The 16,201-nt window shown below is 46.1% G+C and overlaps 2 protein-coding genes across 6 annotated transcripts in view; one reads left to right on the plus strand and one right to left on the minus strand.

The window, feature by feature from the left end:
- The window catches only part of LOC115196289 (chloride intracellular channel protein 4), a 53,051-nt gene extending 47,303 nt beyond the window's left edge, over positions 1 to 5,748 (plus strand). For 3 of the 5 annotated variants that reach the window (XM_029756971.1, XM_029756969.1, XM_029756973.1), the window contains exons 2-6: positions 1,688 to 1,797; positions 1,970 to 2,095; positions 2,192 to 2,298; positions 2,462 to 2,643; positions 4,783 to 5,748. In XM_029756971.1, the coding sequence (XP_029612831.1) occupies positions 1,688 to 1,797; positions 1,970 to 2,095; positions 2,192 to 2,298; positions 2,462 to 2,643; positions 4,783 to 4,944 (687 nt within the window). In that variant the 3' untranslated portion in view covers positions 4,945 to 5,748. Of the gene's footprint in view, positions 1 to 61; positions 329 to 1,687; positions 1,798 to 1,969; positions 2,096 to 2,191; positions 2,299 to 2,461; positions 2,644 to 4,782 lie in introns of those variants that run through there. The other 2 variants (XM_029756970.1, XM_029756972.1) reach the window with 2 other exon arrangements.
- Positions 5,749 to 6,270: 522 nt separating this feature from the next.
- Positions 6,271 to 9,318, minus strand: LOC115196291 (uncharacterized). The gene is made up of 4 exons (XM_029756977.1): positions 8,858 to 9,318; positions 7,412 to 7,743; positions 6,762 to 6,924; positions 6,271 to 6,638 (listed from the first exon to the last, which is right to left on the minus strand). The coding sequence occupies exons 1-4, from the start codon at positions 8,955 to 8,957 to the stop codon at positions 6,607 to 6,609; spliced, it is 627 nt and encodes a 208-aa protein (XP_029612837.1). The 5' UTR covers positions 8,958 to 9,318; the 3' UTR covers positions 6,271 to 6,606.
- Positions 9,319 to 16,201: the final 6,883 nt, after the last annotated feature.

Consider the following 16,201-nt stretch of genomic DNA (forward strand, 5'->3'; position numbering starts at 1 on the left):
GTGCTGTGCAAAACGTCTCACTGTCCTGCTCTGCATATCTAAACCCACCTCCCCTCGATCTTACCACCCCAATCATGGACACCCACAGCTACAGAACCCTCAGACCCGGTCCGGTCTCAGTCAGCCCAGACAGAGACAGTAACTTTCACGAGTTTCGCTGACTGAACCTGACTGATTGGAGGCAGATTGATTTACGGATCGGGCTGTGTCTTTGGACCTCTAGGTTATGAGTCCATAAACTGATACCTTGTCTTGTGTTGTCACCATGGCCTGGTTTGACATAGCAGCCAAAAAGCTGGGGTTCCCAACTATCGAGCTGTTTGTCAAGGTAAGAGTTGAGCTTGAAGTATGGAGGAATTTGATGCTGCTGGTGCTGTTGTTGTTGCTGGTGGTGGTGCTGTTGTTGTTGCTGGTGTTGGTGCTGTTGTTGTTGCTGGTGGTGGTGCTGTTGTTGTTGCTGGTGGTGGTGCTGTTGTTGTTGCTGGTGGTGGTGCTGTTGTTGTTGCTGGTGGTGGTGCTGTTGTTGTTGCTGGTGCTGTTGTTGTTGCTGGTGCTGTTGTTGTTGCTGGTGCTGTTGTTGTTGCTGGTGGTGGTGCTGTTGTTGTTGCTGGTGGTGGTGGTACTGTTGTTGTTGCTGGTGTTGGTGCTGTTGTTGTTGCTGGTGGTGGTGGTGCTGTTGTTGTTGCTTCTGCTGGTGCTGCTGCTGGTGCTGCTGGTGGTGGTACTGTTGTTGCTGGTAGTGGTGGTAGTACTGTTGGTGCTGGTGCTGGTGGTGGTACTGCTGTTGCTGCTGGTGGTGGTGGTACTGTTGTTGTTGTTGCTGCTGGTGGTGAAGGTACTGTTGTTGTTGCTGCTGGTGGTGGTACTGTTGTTGTTGCTGCTGGTGGTGGTACTGTTGTTGTTGCTGCTGGTGGTGCTGTGTTGTTGCCGCTGGTGGTGGTATTGTTGTTGTTGCTGTTGTTGCTGCTGGTGGTACTGTTGTTGCTGCTGCTGCTGGTGGTTCTGTTGTTGTTGCTGCTGGTGGTGGTACTGTTGTTGTTGCTGCTGGTGGTGGTACTGTTGTTGTTGCTGCTGCTGGTAGTGGTACTGTTGTTGCTGCTGCTGGTGGTGGTACTGTTGTTGCTGCTGCTGGTGGTGGTACTGTTGTTGTTGCTGCTGGTGGTGCTGTTGTTGCTGCTGCTGCTGGTGGTGCTGCTGGTGGTCCTGTTGCTGCTGCTGCTGGTGGTGCTGTTGTTGTTGCTGCTGGTGGTGGTACTGTTATTGTTGCTGCTGCTGGTAGTGGTAGTGCTGGTGCCAGCAGCAGCAACAACAGGACCACCAGCAGCACTACCAGCAGCAGCAGCAGCAACAACAGCACCACCAGCAGCAACAACAACAGTACCACCACCAGCAACAACAACAGCACCACCACCAGCAGCAGCAACAACAGTACCACTACCAGCAGCAGCAACAACAACAGCACCACTGCTGCTGGTGGTGCTAGTGTTGTTGATGATCTCTCAGGTTTGTTGAGGACCTCTAGTGGCAAGAGATCGTCAGGGCCGATTCAACGTGTTGTAGTAGTGTGTTTTACCACACAGGGAATAATGACCAGGGCATTTGTGATTGGGGCCTGTTGTGTGTACTGTATGTATTTCAACTGTATGTGTATGAGTTGGACTGAACCTTTTGTGTGTCTCCTACTTAGGCTGGCAGTGATGGTGAGAGCATCGGGAACTGTCCGTTCTCCCAGCGCCTCTTCATGATCCTGTGGCTGAAGGGAGTTATCTTCAACGTCACCACAGTCGACCTCAAAAGGTATGGATCATCCCATTGGCCGATACATCTATCAATCAATCGTGTTCTATATCAAGATCAACTGGATTTGACATACTTTATAAAGACATTCAGCAATTAATGCTGGATGATGTTTATGTGGGTACCCTGACACAGGAACCCTGTAAGAATCTTGTAATAATGTGTTACCCAGGAAACCGGCGGACCTGCAGGACCTGGCCCCGGGGACCAACCCTCCGTTCGTCACTTTTAACGGGGAGGTGAAGGTCGACGTCAACAAGATAGAAGAGTTCCTTGAGGAAAAACTCACGCCACCACGGTACACACCCACCACGTCCTGTCTATTGCCTGTCAATCAAACGACCACTTCCTGGATTCAACTGACCAATCCTGATGTCTGATATATCTTTCTCAGGTACCCCAAGTTGGCGACTAAACACCCAGAGTCAAACACCGCAGGTATAGATGTGTTCTCCAAGTTCTCTGCCTACATCAAGAATCCCCGCAAAGATACCAACGACGGTAAGGCTTGTGTTTGTGTGTGTGTTTGTGTGTGCAAGTTTGTGTGTACTGCGTGTGTGTACTGTGTGTTTGCGTGTTTACACTGTAGCCTGTGTGTCTCTGACTGTGATTAAAATGTCTGTGTGTGTGCATCTCTGTCTGTCTGTGTTCACTCACTGTATAGGCCTGGAGAAGGCCCTGTTGAAGTCTCTGAGGCGGCTGGATGAATTCCTGAGGGCCCCCCTGCCGGAGGAGATCGATGCCAACAGCACAGAAGACCCTCAGGAGTCCACACGCTGCTTCCTGGATGGACCTGACCTCACACTGGCAGACTGCAACCTGCTGCCCAAACTACACATTATAAAGGTACTGCTGCCCAGACTACACATTATAAAGGTACTGCTGCCCAGACTACACATTATAAAGGTACTAGTACCAATACTACTAGCCTGCTGCCCAGACTACACATTATAAAGGTACTAGTACCAATACTACTAGCCTGCTGCCCAGACTACACATTATAAAGGTACTGCTGCCCAGACTACACGTTATAAAGGTACTGCTGCCCAGACTACACATTATAAAGGTACTGCTGCCCAGACTACACGTTATAAAGGTACTGCTGCCCAGACTACACATTATAAAGGTACTGCTGCCCAGACTACACGTTATAAAGGTACTGCTGCCCAGACTACACATTATAAAGGCACTGCTGCCCAGACTACACATTATAAAGGTACTGCTGCCCAGACTACACGTTATAAAGGTACTGCTGCCCAGACTACACATTATAAAGGCACTGCTGCCCAGACTACACGTTATAAAGGTACTGCTGCCCAGACTACACATTATAAAGGTACTGCTGCCCAGACTACACGTTATAAAGGTACTGCTGCCCAGACTACACATTATAAAGGTACTGCTGCCCAGACTACACATTATAAAGGTACTGCTGCCCAGACTACACATTATAAAGGTACTGCTGCCCAGACTACACATTATAAAGGTACTGCAGCCCAGACTACACATTATAAAGGCACTGCTGCCCAGACTAAACGTTATAAAGGCACTGCTGCCCAGACTACACATTATAAAGGCACTGCTGCCCAGACTACACATTATAAAGGTACTGCTGCCCAGACTAAACGTTATAAAGGCACTGCTGCCCAGACTACACATTATAAAGGTACTGCTGCCCAGACTAAACGTTATAAAGGCACTGCTGCCCAGACTAAACGTTATAAAGGCACTGCTGCCCAGACTACACATTATAAAGGTACTGCTGCCCAGACTAAACGTTATAAAGGCACTGCTGCCCAGACTACACATTATAAAGGTACTGCTGCCCAGACTACACATTATAAAGGCACTGCTGCCCAAACTACACATTATAAAGGTACTGCTGCCCAGACTAAACTTTATAAAGGCACTGCTGCCCAGACTAAACGTTATAAAGGCACTGCTGCCCAGACTACACATTATAAAGGCACTGCTGCCCAGACTACACATTATAAAGGTACTAGTACCAATACTACTAGCCTGCTGCCCAGACTACACATTATAAAGGTACTGCTGCCCAGACTACACATTATAAAGGTACTGCAGCCCAGACTACACATTATAAAGGTACTGCAGCCCAGACTACACATTATGAAGGTACTGCTGCCCAGACTACACATTATAAAGGCACTGCTGCCCAGACTACACATTATAAAGGTACTGCTGCCCAGACTACACATTATAAAGGTACTGCAGCCCAGACTACACATTATAAAGGTACTGCTGCCCAGACTAAACGTTATAAAGGCACTGCTGCCCAGACTACACATTATAAAGGTACTGCTGCCCAGACTACACATTATAAAGGTACTGCTGCTCAGACTACACATTATAAAGGTACTGCTGCCCAGACTACACGTTATAAAGGTACTGCTGCCCAGATTACACATTATAAGGCACTGCTGCCCAGACTACACATTATAAAGGCACTGCTGCCCAGACTACACATTATAAAGGTACTGCTGCCCAGATTACACATTATAAGGCACTGCTGCCCAGACTACACATTATAAAGGTACTGCTGCCCAGACTACACATTATAAAGGTACTAGTACCAATACTACTAGCTTGCTGCCTAAACTACACATTATAAGGTACTGCTGCCCAGACTACACATTATAAAGGTACTAGTACCAATACTACTAGCCTGCTGCCCAGACTATACATTATAAAGGTACTGCTGCCCAAACTATACATTATAAAGGTACTAGTACCAATACTACCCACCCGGCTGCCCAGACTACACATTATAAAGGTACTACTACCAATAATACCCACCTTGCTGCCTAGACTACACATTATAAAGGAACTACTTTAATGACTTATATCCTCTAAATTCTCACTGATCCATATGAGCTGTGATTTATTTCTCTCAAAGGGATTCCCATGTTTAGGCTAATTCCTGGTCTGTTTCATGACATCACCTGTGTCTCGGTCCTATCCCAGGTGGTGGCCAGGAAGTACCGTGGCTTTGAGATCCCGGCGGAGATGGCGGGGGTGTGGCGCTATCTGAACCACGCCTACAAGAGGGAAGAGTTTACTAACACCTGTCCTGTTGAGCGCGAAATCGAATTTGCCTACATAGATGTGGCCAAACGAATCAAATAGCGAGAGACTTGGAGGAGGGAGAGACTGAGAAGGCCCAATCCCAAATCGTGTGTGTGTGTGCGTGTGTGTGTCTTTGTGCACTCACAGGTTGGGTTGCACGGCACTCATATGTAGTGTCATGGCTGCTGTGAATGTTAGACCACTAGACAGAGAGGTCTGCATCCATTTCACATCCAGTCCTTGCGGTGCACTATAATATAGGTATATGGTTTCATTGAAGACACAGACACTGTTAGAAATCTAGAGCACGAACTCTAACAGAGTGTAGTACTATCTACTAATACTGCAACATTGTAAAACTTTCCTAAAGCAGCCATAAGCATTCATTAAAGTGTTATAGCCTCTGTGTCTTAGAGGAATAGCAGAGCACAGGTAGACACACCATACTTATATGAATGTGCAACACTTTGGCCTTGACCACAGTATTAACCTATATCTAAAAATGAACATACATATACTTTATAAATTCACTTTTCTTTAGTTTCTCCCCGTCTTATTTTGGCTATCTATGGGTGAATAATAATCAATAGTAAAAAGCTTTTTGATGTCAAGGTCTGACTTTTCTATTTGTACATTTTGTATAAGCAAATCTGCTTTAATACCATTTATGTAGAATTCTATTGATCATAACATCACCTGTTCGGGCCTTCCTGAACATGCAGGTTGAATCGGAAGCCATTTTGATTGTGGCGGAAGTGTGTACTGTATCTCTCCATGCACCAAACAAATACTGACACAACCCTGTTTACTCGCCTTATAATCCTCACCAGAGGAGACTTTATTAAACTGATTTCAGAACAGTGATTTGTCTTTGATATTTTTGTTACCTTGCTTTGTGTATCTTTTGATGTATGACAACTTCTGACAGACTTTTGAATATGGGGTGAACTTTCCCTTTAAACCTCAACCCAGTCCCACAGTCACCAAGGCAACGGTACAACTGACTCTACTGTGGAACCCGAAACTTAAAAGCCCTAATATCAACAAGCGTAGTTTACAGTGCCACCATGGGTTACCATGGGGACATCCTCTCCAGGAATTCTAGAGTTTTGCAAGAAGTGTGTAAATCTCTTATGTAAATCTCTACCACCAATGTAAGCTGTCCAGTAACATTACTTTAAACAACCAATGTGTACATAACCTTTAAGACAATAGTCTCTGAGCTTTGCGATGATGCCATGAACCCTTTCAAATGATCCTATGAGCCCCTCAAAAAACAGCAATACATCTGGCCTCAACCTCATGTTTAGCAGCCATTTTGGTCATTTTGGACATATTGGTCATTCCATAATGAACAACTGAGAGAGCGAGAGAGAGAGTGAGGGATCTGTAGAAAAATAAACGTGTCTTTATTGTCGTATAGTTTTATCGTGCTTGGGTCATCTTTATTAGAGATCACACACAGCGTTTTCTCTTCTATAAACGGTTAACAGACGTTTGTGCGCATAGGCACTAGTACACACGGCGATGATGGGGCAACCTGATTGGTCAGTACTGTTATTCATGAGCCAATGAAAAGGTCAGTGGTGGCACCGGGCCTCCGATGCCTCGCTGCATTGGTTGCCTAGTGCCCGGGTGTAGGGTGGGGGTAGGATGGGGTGAATGTTGGTTTGGAGGGTACCATGGATGTTTATAGGGGTGTTTGTCAGGGTCTGTGGAGGATCAGTTTTGGGAGCAGTACTTCCAGAAACACACTGTTGGAGAGAAAGAGAACGAGATTAGGAAGTTGAGCATTATCTTCAAATATTAGCAAACATGACAAGACAAGAAACTAGTGACAAAGACTTCCTAATTGACTTTTGACCCCTTGCTGTCACCTCTCTTGTTGCTGGGCTTCTTGGGTTGCTGTGGGAGGGACTTCTTGAAGTTTCGGCCACTCAGGCTGTCTATGCCGTCAGTGCTGGCCCGGGATGCAGTGACGCTACCTCCAACATCCACAGGAGGCACTGTGGTGGTTTTCACTCTATCCGCCTCAGCTACCTTCAGTACAGTAATAGAAGAAGTCACACTTTAGTTCCAAGCAGGCAGGAGGATCCTTTCAAATGATGTATCACAGGTACAGTATTTAACATTTTATAAAGGAGAAGTTCAGGTTTACAACTTAATGTAAGATGGTTCCGCACCCTGAAAGTAGTCTACTGGCGAAGACAAACTTTATTCCATGGTTAAGTTTTCTTTAAACAGCCACTACAAACATCAGGTAGCTTTAGCCAATCGCTAGCTAACAATCAATGTAGGTGACAGGGGCAAAAGTGCAATGTAAAAAAAATAGAAATGGCCAAATCACATTTAAATTAACATTAAACAAAATATTGAGTTGATTTATCCGTAGAATTGAGAAAAATTGCATAGTTGCCCCTATCACTCCCATTTATTTATTACTTTCTAAAACACATCCTGGTGTGAAAGTAACTATTCTATCCCAAGGCAGGTAGGAATATAATAAACACAAACAGCATTGATTTACCGCTTTCTTCTTTCCTGAATTTCTGCCATTTGCTGACCCTCTGGGCATCATGGTCATCCGTGTGCTCAGAGTGCTATTGATCGTCCTGCTGAGTTCCTCCAGCGCTGACAGCATTTTCAGGATCTGGGCTCGTCTATCTGGGCTGCTCATCACCGGATCCATCTTCAATCGTCTATCCAGACTGCTGGTGGGTGTGGACGTCTTTTCTGGACCAACAGGGATGCTGGTCATCAGTAGGGTCTTCAGTAGTTTAGAAGCGTTGACCGTTGACGGTTCCGTTCTCTCTTGCACAGTTGAGTCGCCTGTAGCTGGACCTGTCAGCTTTATGTCTCCTGAAAGACAACATTACAGACACACATGAACATTCTGTGGTCTCAGAGTCATATTCAACACCTGGCAGAATGCCATCCTCATTCTATAATGCCTCTCATAATGATTCAGGATGATGACACATTTCCCTTTCTCCTCTGTGTGCTCCATGGTGGTTCAGGCCAGGGTTGCTATTCGTAGAAAGTGTCCTACAAATAAAATGTGATTGATTGATTCCACCAAACCCCAGCAGCTCAGAGACAGACCAAGTCTCAGCTCAGAGACAGACCAAGTCTCAGCTCAGAGACAGACCAAGTCTCAGCTCAGAGACAGACCAAGTCTCATCTCAGAGACAGACCAAGTCTCAGCTCAGAGACAGACCAAGTCTCAGCTCAGAGACAGACCAAGTCTCAGCTCAGAGACAGACCAAGTCTCAGCTCAGAGACAGACCAAGTCTCATCTCAGAGACAGACCAAGTCTCAGCTCAGAGACAGACCAAGTCTCAGCTCAGAGACAGACCAAGTCTCAGCTCAGAGACAGTCTGTTGTGTAATGTAGACAAAGTTCCCAGCCTTTCTCAGCTTTCTGTCTGTCCACGGTCTTCAGAGGGTCACTGTGTCAACTGAGCCGTATTGTTATGTGGCCACCAAAAGACCCTCTGAACGTCACAGCGGTCCCATAGCAACGCCATGGAATCCTCCAGTACCAATGTCAGCTAGTGTCGAAGTGGAGAGTGGACACGAGCGGCTTTGAGTGTGTGTATGCTTGCTTGCATTTGTTTGTGTGTGTGTACATAGGACAAACCCAAAGGATAATTCAGCATTGTGTGGGCGAGGACAGTATTCTAGGAAGAGAGGAGTGTGAGCAACAAATTCTTCATCTGTACTCCCTGAATACTTTCATTCAGCCATCTTCGTCCTTAACCGTGATCTCTCCATCCTTCTCTTCCTTCACCTTGTCCATCCCATACCTTCACTCTCCCTTCAGCCACTCATTCTCAGCATTCCTTCCTACTCTCTCCGTTCCCTTCTATTCTTTCTCTCCATCATATTTTCCCTCCATGTTCCCTTTATACCTCGACTCTCACCCATCTTCTATCCTCACTCAATCCCTTAAGTCTCCATCCCTCTCTCCTTACCTCTGTCAGTCAGCAGGGTGGGGGCTGTGTCCACTCCAGCCCACAGAGTCACCAGCACCGTCAGGACTCCCACCAACAGGACCACAGATACTTTCTGCATGACTGCACCTTCTTACCGGAACTTCTGACCGTTTCTGAACCAATTCTGACCACAGCTTCTGGGCTTCAACCACAAGTACCGGTCTGGTTCTAAAGCTCAGGTCTTCGGGTACCAACAAGGTTTCGTTTTAGTCTCAAAGAGCTGAGTTAGCTCTGTCGTCTCCTCGTCTTCTTTAGCTGCACGTTGAGAGAACCTGTATGTCTCCTGGGGGTCAGTGTTCAGCCAATCGTTTGGGTGTCTGTTAGTCTTCTTGTGCAAAGTCTGTTTCTTAATTTCTGTCTCTGAATTCGCTAACTTGTTTGTCGTACACACACTTGTTGTTCAGCACCGATGCGCCTCTGTGAAGAAGGCTTGTCGAGAGTGTGTGTGTGCAGAGGTGCGTGTGCGAATTTCGCTCTTGTCGCTTCTAACGTAGACCTGTCCCATCCTCTCTTTATAAACTCAACGGTTCCTTCATGACGGGCCAAACCAACACCTCGCCGTTGCCCAATGAGGGGGCTGCTAATTTCTTGTGATCCCGCCCGCTCCTTCTTAACGGCGTGATGACATTTGGCGTGTTTGGCGTCAGGCTCGCCATTGTGTGTGTGTGTGTGTGTGTGTGTGTGTGTGTGTGTGTGTGTGTGTGTGTGTGTGTGTGTGTGTGTCAGCGCATCGCTGTATAAGCAGTGATAAGATTCTTCTTAATGTGTTTGCTCAGGGGCCCACAGAGAAAGACCCTCTGACGCAGGAGGGCCAAAAGCCTGTCTCCAACACAAAGTTGGCCCAGACCATGCACACACACACACACACACACACACACACACACACACACACACACACACACACACACACACACACACACACACACACACACACACCACAACACACACACAATGAAAACATTGCAGACACAGAAACACACACACTCTGATAATAATAGACATGAATTGATAACGTCACACACTCACTCAAAAATACTACACACTATTTGTTTGCAAAAGGCAGAGGTTAGCTTGAATCCGGCCATCAGACTGACCCCCACGCACAAATAAACACATATACCAACAGTCACTCACACACAGCATCACCAAACACACCACACACAATCATCAGATGCAGACAGACAGTGTTTGTGTGACACACGTCAAAGGGAGATGCAGTCAAAGAGAGTCATGTTCAGTCTATAAAAGAGGGGGTTTTCTGCCTGTCACTAAGCTTAATCACACAGGAGGATGACGGTGTACTGGACGCACTGATTGTCCTTCGCTGTGATGTCAGAAAGACGTTTTGAAATGAGGAGAGGAGAGGAGGAGTTGAGAGAGGAGAGGAGAAAGGGAGAGAGGAGAGGAGCAGCTGAAAGACATGAGCAATAGAATACTGAATATTGTCGAGATGACACTGGTGACAGAGCTGAGGAGTTTACAGCGCATTCGGACCGTATTCAGACCCCTTGACCTTTTACACATTTTGTTACATTACAGTCTTATTCTAAAATTGATTAAATTGTTTTATTTCCCTCAATCTACACACAATACCCCATAATGAGAAAGCAAAAACAGTTTTTTGACATTTTTAGCAGTATTCAGACCCTTTACTCACCTTTGGCAGCGATTACAGCCTCAAGTCTTCTTGGGTATGACGCTACAAGCTTGGCACAACTCTATTTGGGGAGTTTCTCCCGTTCTTCTCTGCTGATCCTCTCAAGCTCTGTCAGGTTGGATGGGGAGCGTTGCTGCACAGCTATTTTCAGGTCTCTCCAGAGATGTTAGATCCGGTTCAAGTCCGGGCTCTGGCTGGGCCACTCAAGGACAATCAGAGACTTGTTCCGAAGCCACTCTTGCGTTGTCTTGGCTGTGGGCTTAGGGTCGTTGTCCTGTTGGAATGTGAACCTTCGCCCCAGTCTGAGATCCTGAGCACTTTGGAGCTCAGGATCTACTCTGTATTTGCTCCGTTCATCTCTTCCTCGATCCTGACTAGTCTCCCAGTCCCTGCCGTTGAAACACATCCCCACAGCATGATTCTGCCACCACCATGCTTCACCGTAGGGATGGTGCCAGGTTTCCTCCAGACGTGACACTTGGCATTCAGGCCAAACAGTTCAATCCTTGTTTCATCAGACCAGAGAATCTTGTTTCTCATGGTCTGAGAGTCTTTAGGTGCCTTTTGGTAAACTCCAAGCGGGATGTCATGTGCCTTTTACTGAGGAGTGGCTTCCGTCTGGCCACTCTACCATAAAGGCCTGATTTGTGGAGTATTGCAGAGATGGTTGTTCTTCTGGAAGGTTCTCACATCTCCACAGAGGAACTTTGGAGCTTTTTAAGAGTGAACATCGTGTTCTTGGTTGCTCTTCTCTCCCGATTGCTCAGTTTGGCCAGGCGGCCAGCTCTAGGAAGAGTCTCGGTGGTTCCAAACTTATTCCATGTAAGAATGATGGAGGCCACTGTGTTCTTGGGGACCTTCAATGCTGCAGACATTTGTTGGTACCCTTCCCCAGATCTGTGCTTCGACCTCATGGCTTGGTTTTTGCTCTGACATGCACTGTCAACTGTGGGACCTTATATAGACAGGTGTGTCTCTTTCCAAATCATGTCCAATCAATTTAATTTACCACATGTTGACTCCAATGAAGTTGTAGAAACATCTCCAGGATGATCAATGGAAACAAGATCCACCTGAGCTTTTATCTAAAATTTTGAAAAACCTGTTTTTGCCATTTGTCATTATGGGGTATTGACAGTCGTGAAGAGGGCACAACAAAACCAATTCCCCCTCTGGAGACTGAAAAGATTTGGCATGGGTCCTCAGATCCTCAAAAGGTTTTACAGTGGCACCATCGAGTAAATCCTGACGGGTTGCATCACCGCCTGGTATGGAAACTGCTCAGCCTCCGACCACAAGGCACTACAGAGGGTAGTGCGTACGGCCCAGTACATCACTGGGGCCAAGCTTTCTGCCATCCAGGACCTCTACACCAGGTGTCAGAGGAAGGCCCTAAAAAATGTCAAAGACTCCAGCCATCCTAGTCATAGACTGTTCTCTCTGCTATCGCATGGAAAGCGGTACCAGAGCGCCATGTCTAGGTTCAAGAGGCTTCTAAACAGCTTCTACCCCCAAGCCATAAGACTCCTGAACAGCTAATCAAATGGCTACCCAGAATATTTGCATTGCCCCCCTTCTATGCTGCTGCTACTCTCTGTTATTATCTCTGCATAGTCACTTTAATAACTCTACCTACATGTACATATTACCTCAAATACCTCAACACCCCGCACATTGACTCTGTACCGGTACCCCCTGTATATAGCCTCCACATTGACTCTGTACCGGTACCCCCTGTATATAGCCTCCACATTGACTCTGTACCGGTACCCCCTGTATATAGCCTCCACATTGACTCTGTACCGGTACCCCCTGTATATAGCCTCCACATTGACTCTGTACCGGTACCCCCTGTATATAGCCTCCACATTGACTCTGTACCGGTACCCCCTGTATATAGCCTCCACATTGACTCTGTACCGGTACCCCCTGTATATAGCCTCCACATTGACTCTGTACCGGTACCCCCTGTATATAGCCCCGTTATTGTTATTTACTGCTGTTCTTTAATGATTTGTTATTCTTATCTCTTACCTTTTTTTATGTATGTTCTTAAAACTGCATTGTTGGTTAAGGGCTTGTAAGTAAGCATTTCACTCTAAGTTCTACACCTGTTGTATTCAGCGCATGTGACAAATATGATTTGAATTTGATATTGTATGTCAATTTTTTATTTATTTTTTTATTTCACCTTTATTTAACCAGGTAGGTGACCAGTGAGCTGAGATAAGGGGGGACTTTACCTAGCAGGGTCTTGTAGATGACCTGGAGCCAGTGGGTTTGGCGACGAGTATGAAGCGAGGGCCAGCCAACGAGAGCGTACAGGTCGCAGTGGTTGGTAGTATATGGGGCTTTGGTGACAAAACGGATGGCAACTGTGATAGACTGCATCCATTTATTGAGTAGGGTATTGGAGGCTATTTGTAAATGACATCGCCGAAGTCGAGGATCGGTAGGATGGTCAATTTTACGAGGGTATGTTTGGCAGCATGAGTGAAGGATGCTTTGGTTGCAAAAATAGGGAAGCCAATTCTAGATTTAACTTGGATGGGAGATGTTTGATGTGAGTCATGGAAGGAGAGCTTGCAGTCTAACCAGACACCTAGGTATTTAGAGTTGTCCACATATTCTATTGATGAAGAAGATTATTTAATCCTTTTAGAATAAGACTCTAACGTAACAAAACATGTGGAAAAGTAAATGGGTCTGAATACTTTCCGAATGCACTGTGTGTGTGTGTGTGTGTGTGTGTGTGTGTGTGTGATTTGTGGTTTAGACTTGTTGCTGGGAGGAGAACATTCAAACTGAGAGCATCAAGCTATTCACTACCCTCTGTCTCTCTGTCTGAACGGAGTCTCTCGACCGAGACTGGGTGTGTGTGTGTGTGTGTGTGTGTGTGTGTGTGTGTGTTTGTGTGTGTGTGTGTGTGTGTGGGGGTGTGTGTGTGTGTTGTGTGTGTGTGTGGGACAGTGTGTTCCTTTCCTATCCATTCATCATTCCTGATGGTCCTAAAAATCCAGACTGTCTGTCTCTCTTTGTCTGTGTGTCTCTCTCTCTCTTTCTATCTCTGTCTGTCTGTCTTCGTCGCTTTCTGTCCCTCTCTGGCTCAGCCTCTGTATTTGTCAGTCTGGGTCAGAGCCTCTGCTAAAGGAATCAAATGTCAAATCTAATCTGTCTCTGGTTGGTCGTCAGAGGCAGTTCTAATTACTAATGACTAATCTACCATGAATAATGCGTTAGCTCAACATTCCCCACCTCTCTCTCTCACTCTGACGCCTATTTCACCAGAAGACAACGATTCTTTAAATGCTGATGATATTCAATGGCAAATTGTTCTGTAGCCATTATGCCACTCACCATTTCATTATATTTCAATGACCATATGAATCAGAGGCACAACTTTCACCTGGGGATGGGGTGACATGCCCCCCTACAATTCAGAAATGTCATTTTTGTCCCCCCACAGTTTTTCATTTGGAATGAGATACAAACAAGGTAACGATGTGCTTTAGGACCATGTGGGGCGTCTTCCGAGCGGTCGGGGTAGGCTTTTTGGAGTGTTTATCGTTTCCGACGGGATACAAAATATGTATACAATATACTAAAGTTGTGCCCCTGATATGAATATGTGGTGCTGTAAGGTAAGCCATAACCAGGGACTTTATAGTGGGATCCTCTCTCCTGCTGTTACAACCCTGTGGCCACTGAGAGGCAGTGTTGCTCCTCCGTAGGACAACAGCAGGTGCTTCCACTGGTGGGGGCTCCATCTCCGTCCTGGAGAGCAACTGGCTGGAGGGTTGTTTTAGCTTCCGAAGGTAATGGCCTAGGGCTTTAGCTCAGCAGGCTTATAAAAAAGAAAGATACCAGATTCATACTCTGTTTAAAGCTCCCAAAATAGGGCATTTGGTTTCAAGGTGAGCATAGCTGACAACATTCCGCCATTTCCTTTGCTCACTTTCTTTGTCAAGATACACTTTTAGGCGGTGCAGAGATCTGTGTACAGCCTCTCTTTCTGCATTAGTGTTGAATCTAGCATGTTCTAAAGGGATATGAGAGGAATGATTTCAACAGGAAAATAGAGAAAATGAGGGGATGAAGTGAATGACTGAGAGGAAGAAGAGAGGGCCCGAGGAACGAGGTGAGAGAGGAACTAGGGAGTGATAAAGGAGTGTAAGGGAAGAGACAGGATGGACAGATGAGGAGGGGGAGGTAAGGAAGGTCAGGGCTGAGAAGGAGATGAGAGAGAAAGAAAAGAGCGATTTGTTTTCAGTGAAACGCGAGCGTTCTCCCCCACTTAGCAGCGCCGCAGCCCTACAGCGGAATCTATTACCATGTGTCAGGATGAAACCAGAGACTGAGAAACACAATAAGGGCAAGACCTGAATGTTTGTGTGTGTGTGTGTGTGTGCTGTGTGTGTGTTGGCTATGAGCTATGATTGAATGGACATTACTCTATGATCGTGTGTGTGTGACTGCTTGATTTTGTATGTGTGTGTGTGTGTGTGTGTGTGTGTGTGTGTGTGTTGTGTGTTGTGTGTGTGTATACTGTATGTTAATAATGTGTGTAATAGAATAGCTGTTCATACTGGCAGGGATAAAAGCTTTTAGACTGATGGAAAGTGATGGAATGGAAAGCAAAGCATTTGGGACAATTTAGTCTGAGAGTGATGTATGTACAGTGGGGGGAAAAAGTATTTGATCCCCTGCTGATTTTGTACGTTTGCCCACTGACAAAGAAATGATCAGTCCTATAATTTTAGATGGTAGGTTTATTTGAACAGTGAGAGACAGAATAACAATAAAAAAATCCAGAAAAACGCATGTCAAAAATGTTATAAATTGATTTGCATTTTAATGAGGGAAAATAAGTATTTGGACCCCCTCTCAATCAGAAATATTCTGGCTCCCAGGTGTCTTTTATACAGGTAACAAGCTGAGATTAGGAGCACACTCTTAAAGGCAGTGCTCCTAATCTCAGCTTGTTACCTGTATAAAAGACACCTGTCCACAGAAGCAATCAATCAATCAGATTCCAAACTCTCCACCATGGCCAAGACCAAAGAGCTCTCCAAGATGTCAGGGACAAGATTGTAGACCTACACAAGGCTGGAATGGGCTACAAGACCATCGCCAAGCAGCTTGGTGAGAAGGTGACAACAGTTGGTGTGATTATTCGCAAATGGAACAAACACAAAATAACTGTCAATATCCCTCGGCCTGGGGCTCCATGCAAGATCTCACCTTGTGGAGTTGCAATGATCATAAGAACGGTGAGGAATCAGCCCAGAACTACACGGGAGGATCTTATCAATGATCTCAAGGCAGCTGGGACCATAGTCACCAAGAAAACAATTGGTAACACACTACACCGTGAAGGACTGAAATCCTGCAGCGCCCGCAAGGTACCCCTGCTCAGGCCCGTCTGTTTGCCAATGAACATCTGAATGATTCAGAGGACAACTGGGTGAAAGTGTTGTGGTCAGATGAGACCAAAATGGCCATGTACCGTCAAATCTTGGGTGAGAACCTCCTTCCCTCAGCCAGGGCATTGAAAATGGGTCGTGGATGGGTATTCCAGCATGACAATGACCCAAAACACATGGCCAAGGCAACAAAGGAGTGGCTCAAGAAGAAGCACATTAAGATCCTGGAGTGGCCTAGCCAGT

This window comes from Salmo trutta, chromosome 6, assembly GCF_901001165.1.
Source record: "Salmo trutta chromosome 6, fSalTru1.1, whole genome shotgun sequence".
Taxonomy (NCBI): domain Eukaryota; kingdom Metazoa; phylum Chordata; class Actinopteri; order Salmoniformes; family Salmonidae; genus Salmo; species Salmo trutta.